Source organism: Falco rusticolus, chromosome 14 (assembly GCF_015220075.1).
Source record: "Falco rusticolus isolate bFalRus1 chromosome 14, bFalRus1.pri, whole genome shotgun sequence".
Lineage (NCBI taxonomy): Eukaryota > Metazoa > Chordata > Aves > Falconiformes > Falconidae > Falco > Falco rusticolus.
Genome location: NC_051200.1, coordinates 12,977,580 through 13,000,414, shown reverse-complemented (window position 1 = coordinate 13,000,414; position 22,835 = coordinate 12,977,580). Strand labels below are relative to the sequence as shown.

The 22,835-nt window shown below is 44.4% G+C and overlaps 2 protein-coding genes across 12 annotated transcripts in view; both read left to right on the top strand.

Moving 5' to 3' along the window:
• Positions 1 to 853: 853 nt before the first annotated feature.
• Positions 854 to 15,144, top strand: LOC119157312 (rho-related GTP-binding protein RhoG-like). Of its 5 annotated transcripts, XM_037408101.1 has the most exons (4): positions 1,342 to 1,441; positions 2,333 to 2,457; positions 8,751 to 8,821; positions 10,691 to 15,144. In XM_037408101.1, exon 4 carries the CDS (start codon positions 10,712 to 10,714, stop codon positions 11,285 to 11,287), a length of 576 nt encoding a protein of 191 aa, XP_037263998.1. In that variant the 5' UTR covers positions 1,342 to 1,441; positions 2,333 to 2,457; positions 8,751 to 8,821; positions 10,691 to 10,711; the 3' UTR covers positions 11,288 to 15,144. The 5 variants fall into 5 exon arrangements, with proteins under 5 accessions (XP_037263999.1, XP_037263998.1, XP_037263997.1 ...); XM_037408102.1 differs by lacking the exons at positions 1,342 to 1,441; positions 2,333 to 2,457 and adding an exon at positions 854 to 1,078; XM_037408100.1 differs by lacking the exon at positions 2,333 to 2,457 and having other exon boundaries at positions 1,352 to 1,441.
• A 105-nt stretch (positions 15,145 to 15,249) lies between these two features.
• The window catches only part of TAF1 (TATA-box binding protein associated factor 1), a 32,552-nt gene continuing 24,966 nt past the window's right edge, over positions 15,250 to 22,835 (top strand). For 3 of the 7 annotated variants that reach the window (XM_037407985.1, XM_037407983.1, XM_037407982.1), the window contains exons 1-9: positions 15,250 to 15,400; positions 15,504 to 15,621; positions 16,089 to 16,205; positions 17,172 to 17,291; positions 17,726 to 17,967; positions 19,999 to 20,217; positions 20,654 to 20,872; positions 21,058 to 21,259; positions 22,530 to 22,646. In XM_037407985.1, coding sequence (XP_037263882.1) covers positions 15,275 to 15,400; positions 15,504 to 15,621; positions 16,089 to 16,205; positions 17,172 to 17,291; positions 17,726 to 17,967; positions 19,999 to 20,217; positions 20,654 to 20,872; positions 21,058 to 21,259; positions 22,530 to 22,646 — 1,480 coding nt within the window. In that variant the 5' untranslated portion in view covers positions 15,250 to 15,274. Of the gene's footprint in view, positions 15,401 to 15,503; positions 15,622 to 16,088; positions 16,206 to 17,171; positions 17,292 to 17,312; positions 17,416 to 17,725; positions 17,968 to 19,998; positions 20,218 to 20,247; positions 20,519 to 20,653; positions 20,873 to 21,057; positions 21,260 to 22,529; positions 22,647 to 22,835 lie in introns of those variants that run through there. The other 4 variants (XM_037407988.1, XM_037407984.1, XM_037407986.1 and 1 more) reach the window with 3 other exon arrangements.

Below are 22,835 nucleotides of genomic sequence, written 5' to 3'. Positions count from 1 at the left end.
CTGCGCCTGTGGCAGCAGAGCGTGCCGCTGGGTGCGGGTATGGCTGTGTCTCAGCGCAGCTCGCTGCCGTGGGGAGAGGGCTGTACCGCAGCTGTGTGCGTGGCTGTGGCTAGCTGAGCTCTGTGCCAGCACTGTCGTGCTGCTCAAACGGAACACCCTGAAGCTCAGCTGGAGCCCGGGTTTCATCCCGCTCCATCTCTTGGCTCATTTCTTCTCCTCTGGTAGGGCTCTGCCAGTAAGGGAAAGGATGAGCACATGCTCCTTGCCCTCCCGTGCCCAGCTCACTGCAGCTTTCCTTCCCTCTGTCTAGGTCATCGAAGTAGAGAAAAGCTTTGTGACCATGGTCCCTACCAAGGTGGAGATCACGCTTTGCAAAGCCAGCCCTGGCTTGTGGGCCAGGCTGGAGCACCCCCAAAGCAGGTTGCACTCCTGTGACGGGCAGGAGAAGGCAGCTGCCAACGCAGAGGAGCCCGGGGCAGTGCAGGAGGAGGACTCAGATGACAGCTTGAGTTGGTCAGAGGAGGAAGATGAGGAGCTGGAGATGGGAACACCGAGCAACTGACAGTCAAGTGCTTCAGCAGCTGAGCGGTGCTGGCTCCTGAGCTGCTGGGGACCTTGGCACCAGCTCCGGAGTAGCAGATCCAGCCCTAAGCCACATGCACGCTGCAGCGTGCCCTCTCCCCTGTCAGAAGGGGCAAGGAATAAAAATCCAGAGCAAAGGTTATACTTTGAAATTCCTGACAGGCGCTTAAGAAACACCAGTGGGCCGAGCCCATGTGTCTCTCCCTCTGCTGCGCCCGGCCAGGGCAGGACAGCGGGAGGAGCCCCCGTGTCGGCACCTCGGGCACCGGGGAGCCACAGCCCCGTGTTCCGCCCGCCCCTGGCACTCCCGGCGGAGCAGAGATCCGGGGCAGCCGGGTGCGCGGGCTGGACCGCCGCCGCCTCGCTCCCTCCGTGACGGGGCTGCGGCACCGGGCCCGGGGCGCTGGAAGACGGGACGGCGGCTCGAGGGAAACGTCGGTGGCTCCGCAGGGACTCGGCGTCCTCCTCCGCAAAGGCCTTGGCAGGGGAGAGGCCGGTACCGACCAAGCGGCGGGGGACCAGGAGGCCGGGGAAGCGGGGTGTCCCCGGAGGGGGTTCGGTTCTGGCGCCTCCCGGCGCTGGGCCGGGGGGCGGCGGGCGCCACTCACCGCCTGCAGTGCAGCACTCGGGTACCGAACCCCGAGCGCCGGAGCGGGCCGCGCCCGCCCCCCGCCCCTCGCGGCGGCGCCCCCTGGCGGGCCCTCCGGGCACGGCGGTGGGTCACAGGGCGCCTGCGCGGCGGCGTGCGCGGGGCGCGTGCGCGCGGCGGCGGCGGTAGCGGCAGGGGCGGGCGGCGGGGTGCGGCCGGGTCGAGGGTCCGCTGCCGTCACGGGAGCGGTGGCTGCCGGCGGCGTGAGAGGTGAGTGCGGGGCCGGCGGCGCGGAAGGGCGGCCGGGCCGGGGGGCGGCGGCGGCGGCGGCGGCGGCGCGGGGCCGGGGCGCGGTGCCGGGCGGCGCCCCGGGCTCCCCACATGCGGTGGCGGGCCCTGAGGGGCCGTGAGGCGACCGGAGGCGCGCTGGCCGCGGGCCCGGTGGCGGCGCGGCGGCTTCGGCGGGCCCGGGCCTCCCGCCTGGCTGCGCGCGTGTCTCCTCAGCGGGGCGGGCGGGCGGCGGCCGGGCGGGCGGCGCTGGGCAGGAACATCCCCGCGTCCGGCCGCGCCGCCCTCGCTGTCAGGGGGCGGTGGCCCGGGGCCGGCGCCGGCCTCTGCTGGCCGGGAGCTGCGGCGTCGCCTTCCCGGGGGGGCTGCTGGCCCGCTGCCCGCGGCACCTGCCCCGCTGGGGGGCGGCTGGTACCGCGGGGTGGAAGGGCGAGCCGAGGAGCGGCGGAGCGGCCGGCCCCAGCCGCAGGGCGCGTTCGCTCCGCTCGCAGGGGCTGCGGGGGGGGCCTGTCCCGGCTCCTGCGCTCGGCGGTGCTTGTGGAGCTGAACGTGGCCGGGGAGCCCGAGGGTGCTGAAGCCGTGGGGGAGGGGGGATGTTTCGGAACAAGCTTATCTGTGGCACCATCTCTCACCCAGGGACGTGGGGGAAGCCGGCGTGGCCCCGCGGGCGAGTCCTGCGCTCCCCTCTGCTGCGGGGCGAAGGCTGGGCAGGGCTGTTCCCAGCCAGGCCCGTGCTGATCCCTGTTAGGAGCACTGTGACAAATTTAAGGTGACCTCTGCTCCCAGCAGATATAATAAAAGGTTGGCATATGATGATTTAGCCTTTTCTAAAGGTTTCTTGTTTCAGTGCTGAAAGTGAATTTTCCTTTACAGGGGTATATAAGAGTAGTCATACTTGGTTTACTCTCTAAAAGCTGCCAGATTCTGGTCTGGGGAAGAGTAGAGCACGGTGGTGACCTAGAATACTCTTGAGTGCTGAAGGGTTTCAGGAGTTACAGGTATTGTTGTCTCATTTACCAGCCGCTACAGAGCTCTCTTTCATAAGTGTAACGGTTCTTTTCTTGAGTCCTGTGAACTTTCAGTATTTGTAACATCCTGTACTGAGGAATTCCTAGCTTAACCTCAAACCCTGAGAAGCAGTGGTACCTTTTGCTTGGTTTGAACCTCCGTCTTTCTGATTTAATTTGATGTCTCTTTGTTCTTTTGTTAAGACCCAGTGAATTGTTGGTATCTGTTTACTCTTTATAAACACTCGTGATTCCCATCATATTTACTCTGAGTTATAAAAAAAGCTTTAAACGCTTTTGTTCTTTACGTGTATCCTGTGCTTGCAACATGTGTCCTGCGCTAGAGTGCGGTGCTCCTTGTGCCAGCATCACTAGCTGTGCGCTCTTTGTCCCAAACTTATTTTTTGATTTTAAAAAGTTTACATTCTTCCTGTGTCAAACGTAAAATACAGAGCTTAAAGGCTGTTTGGCCAGTTTGCCAGTGTTCAACTGCACACAAGTTTTTCTATAGGGAGCTTATGAGACGTATTTGGCGGTTTAGCTTACAAAAAAAAAAAAAGATGCTTTTAAATGTTCTTTGAAGGAACTTTACTGAGATCTTGGAAAAACAATGAAATACACAGTTTGCAATTAGGAGGAGGAAACTGAATACACAGTTTGATTTGCTTACATGATGAGGCTGTGATTCTTTTGGAGTCTGAAGTGTTTTCACACTGTTTGGTATCACATAAAGATCCATGCCTTTGCAAGGTGTATTTTATTTTTCTTTTTTTTTATTTCCCTATGACTGTATGTGTAAATCTGGCAGACTGCTACGACGCTCTTTGTCGCTGGTAACTTCTGCTCGCTTTTTAGAAATGCAATACTTGATGCAAACGAGACTGGCAAGTATTGCAATATTGTTGTGCACAAATGATGATACAATATACACTAAGTGCACACTTTAACTCATGTTTTAATTGTGTCAAAAATATTTAAAGGTACTTTTGAAAACTGTTGTTGATTGACCAAGTATATTTTTTGTTTGGCTGGGTTTTTGGCTGGGTTTTTTTACTCCCTAGTGAAATCTGTAGGCGGCAGCGTAGAAATCAAAGGGAATGAAAAACGTGTGGGGGCTTTTTTCTCGAGGAAAAAGCTTAGGTTTTCCTGGTATACACGTTGCCCTTCAAATACAGCAGTGGCTTTGTTGTGGCTTTTCTTAAAAATAAAGAACATTTGGAGTGCCAGGTGACAAAAGATGACGGGAAGATAGACTAACAGGGTTTTTTTCCACCTCAAACAGGAATCAAGGGTGCTTTAACTGGATTTATCATTCATCCTGCAATGTGCTTAATGTGCCTCTTCACAGAACCTCATGCCTGAGGTACTGTATTTTTTTCCTTTTAGCCAGCAGTAATGAATAAGGCCTTGACAGAATCTGTAAAAGCTAGGAAGGATATGTGTTGCTCACTTTTTATGAACTGACTGTGATATCCAGGACCTCTGCAAGTTGCTTGTACCACCCAGGAGGTGTGTAGTGGATCTGGGCACAGAACCCTGAAGTCTCACCTCCTAGTCTTAGACCTTTACTGTGTTAACCCTCGAGGTGTGTCAGGGTCACTTGTGTTCAAATAAATGGCAAAGGGTAGCTGTCTTGGTGAATCCATGCTTTTGCATGGGGTTGCAGAAGGAAAATAAAGTTTAATACTCTGCAGCTTTTGATTAAGGCAGGATACATGTTATATTCATATACTGGGGATTCAGGTATCTACTGAAGTCCTAGTTTTTAGTTTCTGTATAGCTGTATGGGTGCACCTCGGTGTAGTGTTATTTCACAGCTGTGCAGCTGTTCAGGTGCTTGTTTCTAATGCCCTTTGGGTATGTATTATCCAATAAACATAATCTTGGATTCATAGAATTTAAGGTCATTGATATTTGGTCACTAATATTGTTGCTTTTATATAAAATTTGGAGTATGAGTGGCCGTAGTAAGAGTGTTGATGCACTGAGGTTGAGGTGCCTGAATACCTCATGTAGACCACTTTGTTTTCACTGTGGTTCCCTAAGAAATACTGCTTACGTGGTAAATCTTATGTGTGTTTCATCCCAGGAAAAAAAACAACCCAATTTTAAATCAATAAACCCAATTTCAGCCTAATTTGACAAGGGTGGAAGTTTCAAAAACATTATATAAAAGGTTTTGGGTGGTTTCTTTTATTTCATTGAAACAGCTTTTTGTGCCAAAAGGGATAAGACCCTCCTAGCATTCACACTGAGGGAACAACCAGCGAGAATTGCACTCTTGTTAAGCATCAGTAATGTGTGCATGGGAGCTGAAACTCTGATCAGAGCTCTGCAGAAAGCGAGGTTCTTCAGTTCTCGTGTTCACATGGACCTCTGGATTGTGGACTGCTATGCTGCTGAAATCTGGCTTGGCTTGGTTTTTTTGGTTTTTGTTTTTTTACAACCCCCCCCCGGGTGCCACTGTGTTTTGCTTCTCTTGCAGGTGTATGGCAGGACAGAAAGTGGTGTGAAAACTTTGAAAGGCACTGAGAAGTCCAAGTAGGTCATTCCATTGCTGAATGGTATTAGGGATGAGGTCTCCTATTTAACTTTTTTTACTCTTTCTTGGCATGCATTCTAAAAGTCTGGCAGTTGTCTATTCATTTGGCGCTTGCCTAAAAACAATGGTGAGTAAGTTGAGCTGTTGTGGAATGGTAACACGGTCTTGATTAAATTGCAGGGAGCCCTTTTACTTGTCAGGTCTGGTGGCTAAGCTGCACACATGAAAAAATTTTTAACTCCTTTGCATGGGTGAGGATGGTAGGATATACTTAGAACTGCCCCACCCACCCAATTCATTATTGAAAGTTTCTGCCTGACTTCACGTATCAGGTGGACAGAGTGAATCATCTCTGATCTAGTTTTTGTGACTGAAAGATGAGCAATTAAGTCATTTAGATATCTTAACTTCTGCTTGCTCCTGATAAAGCAGTATCAAACTTCTGAGCCTGCAAGACATTGATCAAAGGTGGTGGCTGAACAAAACAACACAGCTCAGTACAGATGATTTTGGCTGAACTCCTTGTGTGTTTTCTGCTAGTTTTTGGCCAAAACAGGGCCATATCCAATCTGGAAAGACAGATATGGAAGACCTGACAAACTGTGAAAATGGGGTTATCAAAGAGCAATATCAAAACTAAAATCCACCTAACAAAGGGGCATCTGGTGTTAACGTAGCAAGGGCAGAGACATACCCTGCTATGAAGTAATTCCTCTGCCAAGAATTTTTCGAAGCGCAGGAAGTATTAAAAGCATAAATCTAGAAAGCCCTAGAAGAATTCAGGTTCATGTTTCCTCTCTGTTTTCTGTCACTGTTTTCTCCCTTCTCTCAGTAGACAGGGAACTTTCCTTCAGAAGGGTTAAAGAAAGGATCTAGAAGTTTTTTCTCTCCTACAAAAAAATATTGATGCAACATGAAGTTATGATAGCTTTGTGAGGGGGGGAAGTGGAATCCAAATAGTGAATTTCCCCAGCAGATTTCTGGCTGGGTAACAGGAGAGCGAGCTGTCCATGTTAATAATACCAGAAAATACGTAATTAGGTCAGAACAGGAGCAGCTCTCCTGATGATGTCTCAACATGTCAATTGGAAATCTTGCACATTCCAAAGGAAGTGCCAGGTGTGCAGGCAGTGAATGCAGACTTTGTAGTATCTTTTGAGAAGGAAACTAACTCAAACAGGAATGCCAGTTTCTCGCAGGCAGTGATGGACAAGATAGAAATAACTCTAATTACATATTTTTGCTCAACACTTCTTTATGGGGTGATTGGATTTGTTTTTTGGTTTTTTATTCTTTGAAAATTATTCCCATTCTGCTGTGACTGATAGAACTCTTCATGTTCTGATGATCTTAACTGTAACAGAAGTCCTTTCTCTAAGCAACCCAAATTACCTCTTACTACTGTAGACTTTCCATTCACTCCTTTTTCTCGCTGAGTAACATTTAAACTTGGCTTTGAAGCTTATGCCCAGCTTTCTGTTTCTAAATTCTAAGTCTTGTTTTTAATGTGTTGACATGTTAATTTGTATTTTTCTCTTATTCAGTTCTTGTTGCCTGTTGTACGTCGAGTTTTTCTCTCTAAGGTTTTCCCCAAAAATTGTTTTGAAGTTCAGGAAAAAAACCAAAAAAACCAAACCAAACCCAAACAAAAAAATCCCAGACAAACCCTAAACCAATTTTCCTGCTCTTAATAATGTTTGTTGGTAATTTTGTTTTCAGAGTATGTTTTTTTTTTTCCCCAGCATATATTTATATTCAAATACCATGCATCGCCAAGTTCAAGGGTGCTTGAGAAACAGAAAGATTTTTCCATGCAGATTTCAACCCCAGCTTCTTGCTATCTTATGAGAGTTTTATTGCTAGGCAAATTGTTTACAGGAAAAAATAGAGATTTCATACATTTTGAACAAAGCGGTATGTGGATTTAATAGAAAAGGCCTGATGGCGGTAATATTGTTTGCTTGGTTGTGTCTTACATTAATAAAACCTGTGTCTTCCATAATGTAAATCTTTAACCAAACTACACCTGCTCGCAGTGTACAGGTTTGAGGGGTGTAGGAGCTTCTTTCTACTCTTTTTTTGCTTAATTTGTCTAAATTTTGTTTTTCAGTACTACAGCATGTGTATCCTGGTGTTATTTTTTTCTCTGGCATTGTATGTGCCACACATGATTCCTTTCAGCTAAGACGACCTATTTTAAAGGAGCCCTGCAAAAAAGCATACTTAAAAGACTACAAGCTCTAGTTGTATTTGTGTAGTTCATACTTAGCCTGAGGCCTGGCATGTTTGCATGGAGTTATTTCCTATTGCAAATGTTGCTCTTCTAAAATCCAAGCCTTAGTGAGGTAATTCAAGATACTAATGCTGTGAAAGAGCATGCATGTTCCAGGCTTTTTTGTTACCTTACTACTGTTCTCTTCATCGAAAGCTCTAATAACCTCTTAAAGCCCCAACAACACAACCCTTGGGTAACATGTTTCATTAGAAATCTTAAATCATGTTGACTAAAGCTATTTTAACTGCTGATGGGTATGGGATACATATGGCTTTGTAGTTTACCAATATATGAAACTGCGTGTATTGTCTTGCAATATGGGTGTGATGACCCTCTGGATATCAGTGCCTGGTGTGTGCAGGTAGGGGTGAAATTCTGGGATACCCTGCCTTTCTGTGAAAAGCTCTGGACAGAAATGCATAGAGGTAAAAGCTCTTGGGGGAGCTCGTGGTTTTTGTTTTAAAGAGAGGTCTGTTTCCAAGTCTTTGCCATTTTTATTTATTTTAGGAACTAGGCATATAGAAGGCTTTGTATAACTTGTTCTCCGTGGCATTTTTGTTGCTATAGTTTGAGTTTTTATTGCATGTTATAAACATGCAGAATTTTTTTTTATAAAAAAGCAGAACCAGCTGACTTAGTTCTGCCATCTCTGTGATGCTACTTCTTACTGATCAAAATAGCAGTCTGTTGCATAGGTAGTTAATTTGGAAAATAATTTCTACCCTGGAATTGTTGGTTACCATGAAGGTTTCTAGCACAGCATCTTCCGATACTTCAGTGGTTTGCAGTAAATGCAGGAATTAAGCTTTAAAATCTCTCTGTGCTGCAGTCCAGTGATGATTTGGCAGCAGTTGCAGTGTGTGGTGTTCCTCCCCCATGATTCACTTCCACCATATGCTACCACTGGCTTGGTTGTACCAACACAGTTGATTGTGGTACTTCTTGGTAAACTGGATGAAACAACTCCTCACCCTTTTTCAGTGTGTGGTCACAGCTTAGGAGGTGGCGTGCTACCTCGGTGGGAAGGGGAAACGTGATTTGGAAACTTCTGAAGGCAGCCTTGCTGCTGGAGAGACTGTGGCAGTGTCTCAAAGCAGGTAGTGATCTGCCCTACACAGACAGCAGCAGTAGGGACTAGGATGGTGAGTTAACAGTTACATCTTAAGGTACAGCAGTGCTATGGTATTAAAATACACCTGCCTTTCTGTCACTGTCTGCTTGTAGCATTAGAGCCTTTGTGTTCTGGAATATTATGTTGTATTGTATGCTGCCAGTAACAGTGGTCAACCTTTATTAATAATACAATGCTAAAAATGTTGAATTTGTGACATTTTACATAGTTTTGTTTTACAAGGGGTTTCAATTTTGGGGTTTGCAAAATGCCTGAAATGTTTCTAAGCCTCTAATTTGATAGAACTTACCTTTTTTAAAAAATTTTTCTTCTTTTTTTTTTTTTTCTCTCCCTAGCCCTGTTAAATGAAAATCTTGGTACAACTGTTCTGGAATAATATATGCAGTCCTGCTGTCAGCTTTTGATGGTCAGTGCTGTTCTTCATTTTACTGATACCTTTACAATATGCAGTTGCATACACATCTCTTTACATTTGACTGGAGCCTTTAAATGGAATGACTGATTTTTTTTGCTGTATGCTGAAACTCACATCTATGCCTTTCTGCCAAAGCTCAAAAGTTTTTGCCAGATTTCATTTCAGGTGATTCATGTTTTAGAAATCTAATTCCTGCCATTTTCGAAAAGGGTAAACTGCTTCTGCATCTTCTTTCAGCTTGTTTTCCTCCAAATTTTTCCCCTCCGATGTCCTGCTGGGTCTTTCTGGACAAGGTTTCTGCACTGCTTCTCACCAGTGATTGGTTTTCAATAGTGTGTGTGTACATACATGGATACTTCCTTAAGAACTGCATGTTGTAGTGACCACAGTCTGTATCACTGGAGTTGCCTGTTAGGGCTTTGTACCAAAACTTAAGGTAGTCTGTTTTCACTTAGTACAGCAGAATCATGTGTGTTCCCAGTGGGAAGACAGCAGGATATGGATATAGATAAAGACTGTCAAAAAGGACAAAGCTAAGACTTAAATAGGAATGAGCTGTTGATTTGTTTGGATGGTCTTGAAGAGAAAGTTGAAGGAAGGGGGTCTCATAAGTTTTAGAAGTGAAATACTTCACTATTTCTCCTTTTTATATGTTCCTTTTGCTATTTTGATGGTTTTGGAGCTGTGATCTTTCTGGAATATGCAGTATAGTTCCTCCCACTGTTTGTTTCTTCTCTTTGAAGCAGCGTATTTGCTGCTGGGTGCAAGTTGAGGATTACTGATCGTACCTCAAAGGCATTTGGGTGAGAAGGCAGATGCAAGTTCCTTCTTGTTCAGGCTGGCAGTGGAAGCTTTAGCATACAACAAATGACTGCTTATATTCCATGCTATTTCCAAAGTTCCTGCTGTTCATATGATGAAAATTTGGAATGAATTGAGTTTTAGGCTATATCCATTTGATTATCAAACCTACTCTTCACTTTACCAGGAAATCTGACATTTAAGTGTCAAATATCTCCTGTAACAATTCCCCAGTTTGCCTAGGAAAGCTGTTTGCTGATCTTTTACAGCATGTATTTTTCAAATACTCGGTATAAGCTTTCTTTAGTTTGGCTGAAGCCTATTAAGTTCTGCTTGTTCTGTCACTGATTAGTGAGAATAATCTGTTCTTGGCTTCTTAGAAAAATTCTTTATGTATTCTAATCTGGGTACTATGGCTAGTTATATTTCAAAGAACAGCTTTTCTGGTATGTGCTACTTTATGGAGCTTTTATCTGGTGTCCTCTAATGCAGTTTCTTGATGTCTGATTAATTCTGAATTGAGTGAATTATTATAGTAAACAGTAGCAGTGCAGCCCAGCACAAGTATTTTGGTTTATTATATAATTTTTTGACCTTTCTTTACGCTAAAACTGTTTAGGCAGGAGACTATGTAGACGAGAAGTGTGAATCTTGGCGTGTGTGTGTACAGGTGTACAGAGGTGTATGTGTGTGAACCTACAAATGACAGAGTATCTTGTTACTAGGTTTGAGGTCATGATCCCTTTCCATTTGCAGGTACCTCTAAGGACTTGTCCCTTTGCCTGTGGGAAACTGACTGGCAGTAAGGCAAGACTGTGGGAATTTGTACTTACATGGTTGGAATGCAGTCACTTGTCACGGAGCTCTCAAGTCATTGCATCTCCATTTCACTATTGTCTTTCTAGCCTGTGAGCTCTTCATAATGGCTTCTGAGACACTGAGTGTGTCTAGCTGTGATAAGAAAGTGTTAGCAACATTAAAAACACTTGCTAAAGCTTATCTTTAAAATGACTATAATTGAGTGTGCTTTTCCTAACATTTTTTTCTTGCTTTGTGCAGGACTTTGTTTCAGGGTAAAGAATGCAGACTATAAAGTGTGTAGTTGTTGGAGATGGTGCTGTGGGAAAAACTTGTCTTCTCATCAGCTATACCACCAATGCCTTCCCAGAAGAGTACATCCCTACTGTGTTCGATAACTACAGTGCCCAAATGACTGTTGATGGCCGGACAGTTAGCCTGAATCTCTGGGACACTGCAGGCCAGGAGGAATATGACCGCCTGCGCACGCTCTCGTATCCTCAAACCAATGTATTTGTCATCTGTTTCTCCATCGGCAGCCCCTCTTCCTATGCAAATGTAAGGCACAAATGGCATCCTGAAGTTTCTCACCACTGTCCAAATGTTCCTGTTCTTTTAGTGGGCACGAAGAGAGACTTGAGAAATGACCTGGAAACAGTTAAAAAGTTGAAAGAGCAAAGCTTGTCTCCCACTACCCCGCAGCAGGGGACTTCGCTGGCTAAACAAATTGGAGCAGTCAAATATTTGGAGTGCTCAGCGCTGAATCAGGAGGGTGTTCGGGAGGTGTTTGCTGAAGCTGTGCGTGCGGTTCTGTATCCTGTGACAAAGAAGAACGCAAGAAAATGTGTCTTATTGTAGTTACCTTGGGTGATGGATGTTCGAAGTTGAATATTGGAGGGTTCTTTAATGAGTTAAATTGAAGATTTGCATCTTGCACTAACAGCTCTAAGCAGAAATGGTTTATGCAACAAATATTCTTGCAGTCTTACTGCTTCAGGGATACTGAAACAGAACAGTTTGGGTTCCCCCCCGCCCGCCCCCCCCCCCCCAACTGAGAGGTCAAATATCTACTTTATTTCTAAAGTTCTGGTCTTCAGCTTCTCCAGGTATCACTTGGCTTCTGTCTTTATTTAGTGGAGGAAAATAGAAGAAGGGACTGCTTTGAAGCCAGACTTCTTTACTACGTAGCTGTCAGTTACTAGATTTTGCTGAAAATAGCAAATTCTGATAACTTGGCTTTAAGTGTAGCTGCTGCTTTTCCCATCGCTTATTTACTGATTGAATTGGTTTTACAAACAGAAGTCTGGCTGTCCAGTTGTTTTAATTTGTCAGTTTAAAGCTTGAAAACAATTTGTTTACATGCAAAAATACCTGAGATATTACTGAGATTCACCTTATAGTGAACTGTGATCGTTTATACGCAGAGTTAGTATAAGGCATGTTTAATGCAATGAGCAGGACCCAGGGAACACCTGCATTTGTTAATAGAAGCAGGAGCTGATTTCTTCTGATAAAAGGAACTTAGAATAATGATGAGTCACTCAAATGAGTGATTTTTTTTCATACTTTTGAATTGGAGAGGTGGAAGAGTAATTTAGATGCAGGTCTTCCATAATCATCTGAACTGAGTTTATTTCACTCTCCAAAGAGGCTTTGCACCCTGAGAATAAAGTTAACAGTCATCTTCTCGGACTGACTGAGGTAGTTGGGATGACACTTATCAAAATGGCATTTTCAGTGTCATCCCTTTGATGAATCCCAGAGACTTGATAGCAGCCCATTTGTTCTTGAGGAATTCATTGCTTAAGTCCCTAATGTTTTTGGGGCCACAACCTGAGATTTTTACAGCAAATTCCTTTATTGGTTTTCTGGGAGAATACTGACAGAAAATTTGGAGTTTCTATTTACAGGAACCAGAAACCCTTATTTTGTCCTGGCAACTCAATGATGGTTTCAGTTTAAGTTTTTAACTGTTAGCCAGGCACTGGATAGGTTTACCTGGACAGTTTTTCTTCCCTACTAGGTGATCAGTTATTATAAACTCTTTTAACTGAAGGTCTGTTTATGTACTTTTAAACTTTCTTTAGCAGCTTTAGTGAGTGGCAGCTGGCTTTTATTTTCAGGATGTGCACTGTTCTTTATGTGTGATTCCGGGACCAGCTGAGGAGTGAGCGCATGAAACCTTCCTTAGACTTACCCTTACAGCTTGGTGGTATGAAAGCAGCATGCTTCAAAGATACTTTGTGTGAAACCAATGGTGCTGGACTGGGCTTTGTTGTCTGAAGTTGACAGTGCTGTCTTTGTCCGGATGCAGCCTCAATTGGTAATTCAGAACTTGCTTTCTTGTGATTCCCACACATGCAAAACTGCACTGGTGTATACCCTGGGCAGAAAAAAAGCCTCATTTTAGCAAGATAACAGAAAATACATCAACAAGGTTATTGGGGATCTTGTGTTAATTTGACCTTGCTTTATCTGATACGGGCAAAAATACCCAGTGGATAGAAACATTTGTATTTGTGCCCTGATTCCCCTCTTTGAAGAGGATGTGCCTTTCTTCAGCTGGTGTAACTGATGCTGACACTTAACTGCAACTTTTGTATATCTGAGGAATGCTCCTACTGAAACTGCAACCCACAGATTTTAAACTGCAGTTAATCCAAATACTAGTATGTGTGGCTAGTGAACCAACACTGACTTCCAAACATTGCCTGATTGCAGGCAACACCAAAACACCTGTTATGCATGATGTTTGCAGAAGCCTAGAGACTCTGCATATTTTTCTTCACCAAGTGCCATTGCCTGGAGTGTCTTTGCATCTTTTGCACTCATAGAAGAAGTGCTGTTCCAGATGTGGCTCCTATTGCAGTGCCCTGCATGCTGTGAGGGCATAGGAGTATTTCAGTGAGGTAACCTCTACTCACCACGTTCTGCCTTTACTTTAGTAGTAGGCCTTTAGTGTGGGCTTGACTCGCAGGCAGCAATTAACTCTGTGCCTTGTAATTCAAGATTATTTTCTATAGGTAAATTTCAGTAACTGAGTACATAGACTTTATCATGTTTAAAATGTATTTATTTAAGCCAGTGCATGTTTTTTTTTAATGCTGGTCAGGCCTAAATCAACTGTCTAGTTACCCTGGTGCAAGCCCATAACCTTTGCTTCATTCACAGATGTACTTTAAAAGATTTGTGATATCTTTGAACTGCTCTTAATAGACTTAATTTCAACAACAGGCACCTCTTTTTTTTTTTCTACATATATTTGCGATTTTGTACCGAAGCTACTACTGTTTTAAAGTTTTTACTTTTTTACATATTCAGATCTTTGTTGTGCATCTTTTGTGGTTATTCCTAACTGGATTACAATAATTTTGTGAAGAAAACCTTTGAGCAAGTATTATTGCACAGCCCTGACCCTGTTTCTGGAGGCTCACAGAGCAGCCATCCTGGTGTTAACTGGAAGAGAGTATGGTCAGATAAAAGTCAACTACTTAATTTGTTTGAATTGATTACATTATTGATTACATCATGGTAGAACACTTTATCCCCATGTAGATTACCTAATAAATGGGTTGCACAATAGTACTGAGGAGAATAACGCAGTAATGATGAAAATGAGCAGAAAGTGAACTTTGAACTGTCAAAAACCTTTTACTGACTTTGGAGTACCTCATCAATAGCCATTTAGATGCCTTATATTTCTGTTGCTTTCTGCCAGGAGCAAAAGTCCTGCTGGCTGACAGCTGGTTTCCTCCAGCCTCTGCTTTTCATGAGAACGAGCTTCAGGAGCGCACAGATTGAATGAGCTTTTCCATTAGGTGGGCATTCTCAGTCTGTGGTTCAACCACCCCCCTCCCCCATTTCTTGGTGCATTTTATTGTAAGTAGTCCAGTGCTTCAGTCTACAATCCATTCTGTTCCTCCTGCTTTTTGCCTGTGGGTAGGTAAATACAGACTTCATCCAGCCCTGCAGCTGGATTTTGTCTGTTTTCAGGAGATCAGAAAAGGGGTTAAGCTGTGCAGGTTTCCCGAACTGTTCAAGATTCCTCGGTTTATTACTGGATAGAAACCCAATGTGTATGTTTTAATTTGCAAAAGAGACTCTATGCAGAGAGCGATTTTAATCTTTCGGTTTGAATTGTTTCTGAAATACTTATGTTTTTAAATATAGCTGAAGCCATCCACAGGGGAGCTGAGCAGTTCAGGAATTCTATGTCCAAAGGATGTTACGAGGCACGCTTAAATGTCTAAGTGCTTTCTCCAGTTTACAGCTGCAATTATTTCTGTGAAATTAAAACTAGAAGAGCCTCACTGTGCTTTGTCCCCCTGTGCTAAACCTGGCTTTGTGGGAACCTTGGTGCTGCTTGGGCTGCCCCCGGGGAGGCGGCCAGGGCTCATGGGGGTCCCAACCCCCTGGGTGGGCTGCGGGGCCCATCAGCAGTGGGAGCCCAAGACTCTGAAGTGTGGTACTGATACATACACTGGCAACTTGATTTTATACTGTAAAAGTATTTGTATTACAGCTAACAGTTTTAAAGGATGATTATTATTTTTTTTTAAATTATGCAGAATTAAGTTGTAATAAACCTTTCCTCATCTCTCTGGCTGTCGTATTAACTCACCCTGCTGTTTGTAACGCACCTGTTCTAAACGTAGTTCTTTCCTGTGGAAAGCCAGACCCCGTTTCTTAAACGCAATAAACGATTTTTCGGTGAAGGCCGGAGCCTCCGCGCTTCCTTGGGGCGGGCCGGGCCGCCGGGGGGCGCTGCGGGGCGCGGCAGGCGGGGCGGGGTTTCCCGCGGGGAGCGCCGGGGTCGCGCTTCCGCTTCCGGGTGGCGCTGGCGCGATGTCAGACTCGGAGAGCGAGGAGGAGGCGGATGGCGGCCGCGCCGAGCCCTTCTCGCTGGCCGGGTTCCTCTTCGGCAACATCAATGAGGCGGGGCAGCTGGAGGGGGACAGCGTCCTCGACAAGGTAGGGCTGTGCCACCGCGGGCCGGGGCCGGGCAGGCGGCTGAGGGCTCGGCCCGGCCTCCCGGCGGAGCCTCCCGGCTGGGACGTTGCTATGGTCTCTGCAGGAATCCAAGAAGCATCTGGCCGGGCTGGGTGTGCTGGGACTGGGCAACCTGATCACTGAGATCACAGCCAGCGAGGACGACAGCCCAGAGGCTGATGGAGCCCACTTGGATGAGGAAGGTTTGGCACTGGGGTGCCCGCGGTTACACATAACAGGGGCTGCGGGGTCAGAGCTCTGCTAGGGAGGAAGAAACACACCCGGGTCATGTGGGGCCGCAAGGAATGTTGTGGTGGTGTCTGGTCAGAGGGCCTCTGGCAAATGCCTTGCCTTCTGCTTCTTGCCAGAGTGAATCCCACGTTCTCTCCTGGTGACTTTTGCACTTCTTCTCTTTCTTTTTTTAATATATTTTTATTTAACTTGTTTCTCCTTGGTTACCAGTCTTTAGGGTAAATTCAGAGCTCTTGAAGCTTTTGGGTGGAACAAGGGGAAGAATACTCTGATGGTTATCATCATGTTAATCAGATGGTTTTGTTCCTCTAAGAAAAGGAAGCATAGGAAAAAAATCATATGTACACGGTGAAGTCTGAAGTTAGCAATATATATATTAGGATAAAGTTTTGTGTGACTGGATTTGTTTTCTTCCTAGGCTGGGTTAAGAGCACAGAGGATGCTGTTGATTATTCGGATATTAATGAAGTGGCAGAAGACGAGAGCCGTAGGTATAAGCAGGCAATGGGCAGCCTGCAGCTGGTTCGAAGACCAGGTAAATGGGATTCACGTTTCAGCTCTAGCTGTAGGAGGTATTTTGGGGCAGTGGGCCCTGACAGTGCCTTTACACAGCTAACGTCATGCCTTTTCACTCCTTGCTTCAAGAACACAATGTAAGGTTTTGTGAAACGGTGTTCATGGGATGCAGCCACTGCCTGGTATCTTACTTTTTTAAAGAGTTAGTTCTTCAGTAAACTACGCAGAAGAGAAACCAGGATCCTCCTTTTGCTCTGGGATCCCCTGCAGAGAATATTCAATACCTGCTCATGTTTTTTAAGCTGTTCTTAGGAAGAGGGTTATGCAGGAGGCCAGGTGCTTCTCAGAGATACTCAAAGATAGACATAAGGTCCTGATCCCTTAGAGAGTCATTTCAATCTTAATATCTCTCTTCTGTTTTACCTTTGAAATCTTGTTCTGAAATGACCTGAGAAGGTACTTTGGTTCTTTTGTTGGTCCTAGGGATCTCTGTCTGGCCTAGAACAGATTTTCAAAAACACGTAGCTTTTCCTTTTCAGTGGCTGCTAGTGTAAATGCTAAATCTTTGCGTATTCCTTAAAGCTGGCTTATGCTTAACCTTTCTGTTGATATATTGTGTTTAGTGGGATGTAATGGTAATTTGGTCTTTGTAACCACATTTTCGTTGCTGCTTTAGCAGCTTTATTTGCTCTGCAAAGTGTGAATAAGGGAGGAGGTAGCAGGAAAGAAAAAAAAAGTATATTTTAAGTGCTTCAGTCATCTTTCTGTCAGTTTGCCTTTTTCTTTCCTTCCCACTCTTTCTTAAATTTCAATCTTGCAAATAAGTTTGTGCAGGAAGCCAAATTTGTAAGTTTTGCATCTAGTTACAAAATGAGAATGGTCTTCTCATCAGGTTGGGACAGGTATGAGGCAGTATAAATGGGAAGGGTGCCTGGTTCCCTTTTATTGCCTGCTTAATATGCAGTCTTGTCTCCTGACTGGTTAGATGATGATGAGGATGATTACGATGCTGATTGTGAAGATATTGATTCCAAGCTGATGCCGCCGCCACCACCGCCTCCAGTACCTGGAAAGAAAGAAGATGAAAAGGATGCAGCATCCACTGGTGAGTGAGGACTTTCTTTCTAGCAATATGAATGTCTGAAGGAAGCAAACACTGCTGTTTAGCAGTTTGTTCTGCGGCAAGCACCACACGTCGTCGCAATTCGCTCTGCAGACTGCATCTAAAGGTGGGTCTTTGTTCTGATACACAGTGTTACAGGACTGTCTGAAACACAGGGTGAAATATTTCCAGTGATTGTTAAAATACTGATATTGACAATGAAACTACTTTTTTATCTCATCCTCTCAGTTGTGGCTGGGAAATTCACCTGGAACGCTTAGGATAAAATGAAAGGTTAAACCAGTATGGTACTCGTAACACCTGCAGAGGCTTAGTTTTTGCATAACTTGGTATAAACAGTAGATGTGGCATTATGGGATTGTACTAGGGGACAGGGAGGAAACCTGTTTGTTTATAAGGTGCTTGTTCTATTGTAGTATCTGAAGATGGAGACGGTATCATTTTGCCCTCCATCATTGCTCCTTCCTCTGCTGCCTCCGACAAGGTGGATTTCAGCAGCAGCTCTGATTCTGAGTCAGAGATGGGACCTCAAGAAGCCAGGCAGGCAGAATCCAAGGAAGGCAAACTCACACTTCCTCTTGCAGGAATCATGCAGCGAGATGCTACCAAACAGTTGCCAAGTGTTACAGAGCTCTTCCCGGAGTTTCGACCAGGCAAGGTATTGTAAGAGATACGTGGAAGTGACAGAAACTGTATCATGCAAGCCTCTAAATATGAATGAGATAGTATTAAGGGTATGTAGTAAGTAATTGCATAGATGTTCTTGCTCATCTCAGTATTTTCTTTATTTTCTGTGTGCTGCTAATTCCAGACAGCTGAACATGTAATGCCTTTCCTGCCATTTGCAGGAGCCTCTTAAAAAGTGTCATATAAATCAGGGTGTGAAATAGTATGTTGCTGTTCTGTAAGACCATTGCACAGGCTGTTGCTTTGTGAAAATTGTTTCTTTGAGGTAGTAGAGATTACTTTTGCCAGATGATAAATAACCATAATGCTAATCTGTCTGCTTTCTGGCTTTTCTGACAAAATATTTGCTCCTCCTTTCATGCTGTCCTGAACTTGATGTGCTTTTCCTGAAACAATTTGTGATTTGTATCCTTTAGTTAATCCTTCCTCAAAACTGCTCTGAGTGTGGATCAGAAATTAGCTCAATAACAAACTGGTTGAAAGAATGATTGTTCTTTGCACAAAGCAAATTCATTACAATACTTTCCTAAATGCTCCCAAATAGCAAATGTAGTGGATGTATTTCAGTAATGATTTTGAAAGTTTCAAAGCTGCAAGAGGAGAAGGAGAATAAAGGTGAGCTTACAGTTGCCAAGCAGATGGTTGTGAGCCAGTATAACTTGGTTTTATATGTGCCTCCATCATAGGCCTTGTGTAAGGAGCTGAGCAGTTTGCATAATTAAATGTCATGTTTTAATGATTTAGCTAACTGCTGTCTATTAGAAGTCTAGGTGAGGCTCTAGCACAGAAGTTAGCCTTCTGGATGCTCTCTTGGCTTTTGCAAATTTGATGTTTCCTGTGTTAATGTATTCTCTATCAGTTGACCTGTTCATTTCTTTGGTCCTCAACATATAATGTCGGTGTTGAACACGCCCAGTGGGTGTAGGAATCAGTGCAAGCTGTTAATGCTGAGTACTTCTCGTAATAATTCATGAGCACCAGAGCTGGCAAAGCCTGAAATTCTGTAGATTTGGCTGTGACGATTGATGTCTAAGAATGTGCATGTTATTGTAGCACTGTTTTTCTGGAGGAAACCACTTAAAATAGCATGTGGAGAAGCAGAGTTTTGTGTTTCATTTAAACTGTTAGCAGCTAAACTATGTCTGAGACCTTTGCCCTTTGTGAAGGGTTATTGAAAATGGCCAAAGGGTTCAGAAGTGATCTAGGGGAGTTTTGGGAAGAAGGATAACGTGGATGTGGGCAGAGATAAGACAGTGGTCACATAAACATCGTTTCCCTTGGGGATCAGTGGAACAGATTAACAGGGAACATTAATAGGATGTCTCTTTACAAATCTTTATTCTAATTCCTGTTGCCTAAATCTGTCAGTTTGGGAATAATGCTTTCCCTCTTTATAAGAGTGTTCTGAAGAAACCATTGTCAGTGCTTAAAACCCAGCGATCTTAATTGCGGAAGAAACAGAAGAGAAAGTTTGTCATTGTCATTAGTGTAGGTTATGGAGGTATGGAGTTATGGAGTATGCATATAGGAGAACTACGTTATGGTGGAAATAAAAATGCATGTTGCTTAAAAATCTTGCTTTATATAACTTTCTTCTAGCTTTGTCTCTTTTGCTAATAATTTTGTCAGCTCTTCTTCAATCTCCATGTGTCTTTCTGAAGGTTGTGGATTGTTCAAAATGAAAATAATTATTTCCAGGTGGTGTCTTGCCACATGCCCAATATGTAAAGGCAATCTTTCTTCCCTCTGTTGAGTTTTCTTGTGTCTGAAATTAAGAATAAATCCTTTTGAAAAGGAAGGACTTATCAAACAGATGTATCAAAAACATTTTTTTCAAGTATAACCAAGAGATTGTTCATTGCATCAGCGGCTGGGATTGTAGTACAGGCCGAGCTTCTGAATTTCAGGGTGGTCTCTTGTTACTGCTTTTCAGGTGAGGGAAAGACAGACAAGCATTCCACAGTGTTTTTTTCTCTGACCCTCTTGTTTTTTTCTGTTCTAGGTGCTGCGTTTCCTGCGTCTCTTTGGCCCTGGAAAGAATGTTCCATCGGTTTGGCGTAGTGCCCGAAGGAAACGCAAGAAGAAACATCGGGAGTTGGCACAGGAAGTGCAGATGCAGGAGGGTGAAGTTGTAGTTGAGAGTGGAATGGAAGGAAAATCTCCTTGGGAATATGAGTTTGCTGCTCCTCCCCCTCCTGAGCAGTGCCTTTCAGATGATGAGGTGGGATATCTGAGACTCGGAGAGGGTCGCCAGCTAGCACTGGGGGTAGTAGTGGATTGGACAGCGACTTTTAGGGTAAAGAGCTTTTCCTCTAAAATAAAACTGGAGGACAGGGTTGGCTTGTATTTCAACTGTGCAGAAGCTCTTCTCCAGATACTAGTCAGTGACTTCAGGTGATTGCTTCTTACTGAGAAGGCTGCATCCATGGTACACGATCAATAGGAGAGCTTATCCTCTTTGTTTCAAGAAGAAATCTCTGTGTTCTTGGAAGTCTAATTGCAGAACATTCTTAAGGCAGCTAGTAAGTATGGAAAAGCACTCCTGAGAAATACTTTTCTCCTCCGAGAATAAGCTGAGAAACTTGGAAGGAAGAAATCTCTTACTGACACTTAGATAGACCATCAGTGTAACCATTTCCTCCTTTGCTGTGCTTCAGATTACCATGATGGCACCTGTGGAATCGAAATTTTCCCAGTCAGCTGGTGATACAGACAAAGTGACAGATACAAAGCCTAAAGTGGCAGAATGGCGCTATGGCCCGGCACAGCTCTGGTACGATATGCTGGGGATCCCTGAAGATGGCAGTGGATTTGATTATGGTTTCAAGCTGAAAGAGAAGAAAGAGCAGGAGGTTAAAGGACACACAGATGACGGGGTAAGAGGGGAACTGTGGGAGAAGGTGTGGAGATGTGTGTGGCTCTGGGGATTGCTGCACAGGGAGAGCTTGGTGATGGGCTGGTGGGTGGTTGTGTACCATACAGAATGAGTTTTAATTTTCCTGCTTTAGTTTGAAGTCATAAAATCAGTGCAGGTCTTTAAGTAACGATTCTTTCCTTCCAGGATGCAGGGTTGATGGATGAGAAGGATGATCTGCTAGCTGATGAGCACTTCCTCATGGTGACACAGCTCCAATGGGAGGATGATGTGATCTGGAATGGAGAAGATGTCAAGCACAAAGGGACTAAGACACAGCGGGCAAGTTTGGCAGGCTGGCTGCCATCCAGCATGACTAGAAATGCCACTGCATATAATGCACAACAAGGTAATCAATGGTCTGTTATGAATTGTACTTGCTGTACCTGAGCTGACTCATTGCATGCTTTCATCTCAAATACAGAACATAATTCTTCCTGTCAGGGAATCTTTTTAGGCAAAATCACAACTCCGCTCAGAATTCTGAAACTTTCTTTCTTTCCAAAAACAGGGTAGGTCCCTTCTGTTAAAGAAAATATCAGCTCTGGCTTTCTTCTCTCCATGTGAAATACCAGATGCTAGATACATCTACATTAGTTTCAAGCAATGCTACGTTTAGGATATTTGCTGTTTATAGGCCAATGGAATTTTCTTTATATGAGGGGTTTTTTTTCAGTTGGAAGAATTGTGTAGAAGTCTTCTGAAGTTTTTCCTGAACTAATAATGGTATTCTGTTTTTTCTAGATAGGAAGTAACAAGTCTTACAAGCCTCAGACTTCTCTTAGACACAGATGCTTTTTAAATTTAAATTGTTAGTGCAGAATGCATGTTTATTGTCTGGTTGTTGTATCTTACCCTGCTTCTACAAGGAAGGACTAATGGGATTGTCAAATCTTTATTGGATACTAGTGTCAAGCCTTTACTGTTCAGCTATGAGTACAAGACACTCTGAGAATTTGGGTAGGTGAATTGGAGATGGCTTTTTATAACAGTTTTCATTTCAGCACAGTTGTGCCTGAGCTAACCAGGCCTGGGCTTGCTGTGTTTCAGTCCCATCAAAAGCTATAGTAACACGTTAAACACGGTTGGTCTGTTCACATGTGTTAGATCTTACACCTTCCAGAAGCATTAACTTAAGTGACACAAGTGACGTGAGCATAGGTGAGTTGGTCTGCCCTGGGAAAAGCTGCCTGCACAGAACAATTCCTTGAGGTCTGCTTGGCCATCCTTTTTTTATTATGACAGTTTACCATAAGACAGGAAGCTGCTGGAGGCCAGTCCAACTGTTCTGTCAGTGGCAACTGTCTGCTCAAGGCCTCTCACTTTTATAGATACCATGTAGAAATGCACCTTACGCACTGCCATGGAGCATGTGCAAAGCAAGCCAAACATAACTTTGTAGAGCCTGCAGACTCCAGCAGTAAGCTGTGAGTGAACGTGTTTTTGTTAAGTCGTACCTGTGCTAATGACAGATGACCCTTGGTGATAGGAGCAGCAGGCCCATGCGGGTTCAGGCTGGGATTCACTGCATGCAGCCCGCAAGTTCTGATTTAAGGCAGTGCAACGCCCCCTAACCTTCCCACTCCAGCTAACCTTCCTTTTGTTTTCCCTTTTTCTAGGTTTGAACCGCAGTGGCTCTTTGCTCAATCCACCAATTCCACTAGCACAGAAACCAAGTGTGGCAGGAGTCCTAGGTATAGCAAAGGGCAAAGAAAAGCAGGCCTCTGAACAGCAAGGTAATGAGGACGTCAATCTTTGGCCTATGAATAGGTGCATGTGAGATGTGTTTCTGTATAGACTTGCATTCTGGGTCCTTTTTTAGCAGCAAGGTGTAGATAAAAGGGATACTTGTTGTCTCTAAGACCTGGTAGAGACCCTGTTTCATTCTTTGGGCTTCAGAGGAGCAAAATCTATAACCACGGGTA

Coding starts and splice junctions, on each gene's coding strand:
- LOC119157312 (XM_037408102.1), top strand. CDS start 10,712: ATGCAGACTATAAAGTGTGTAGTTGTTGGAGATGGTGCTGTGGGAAAA.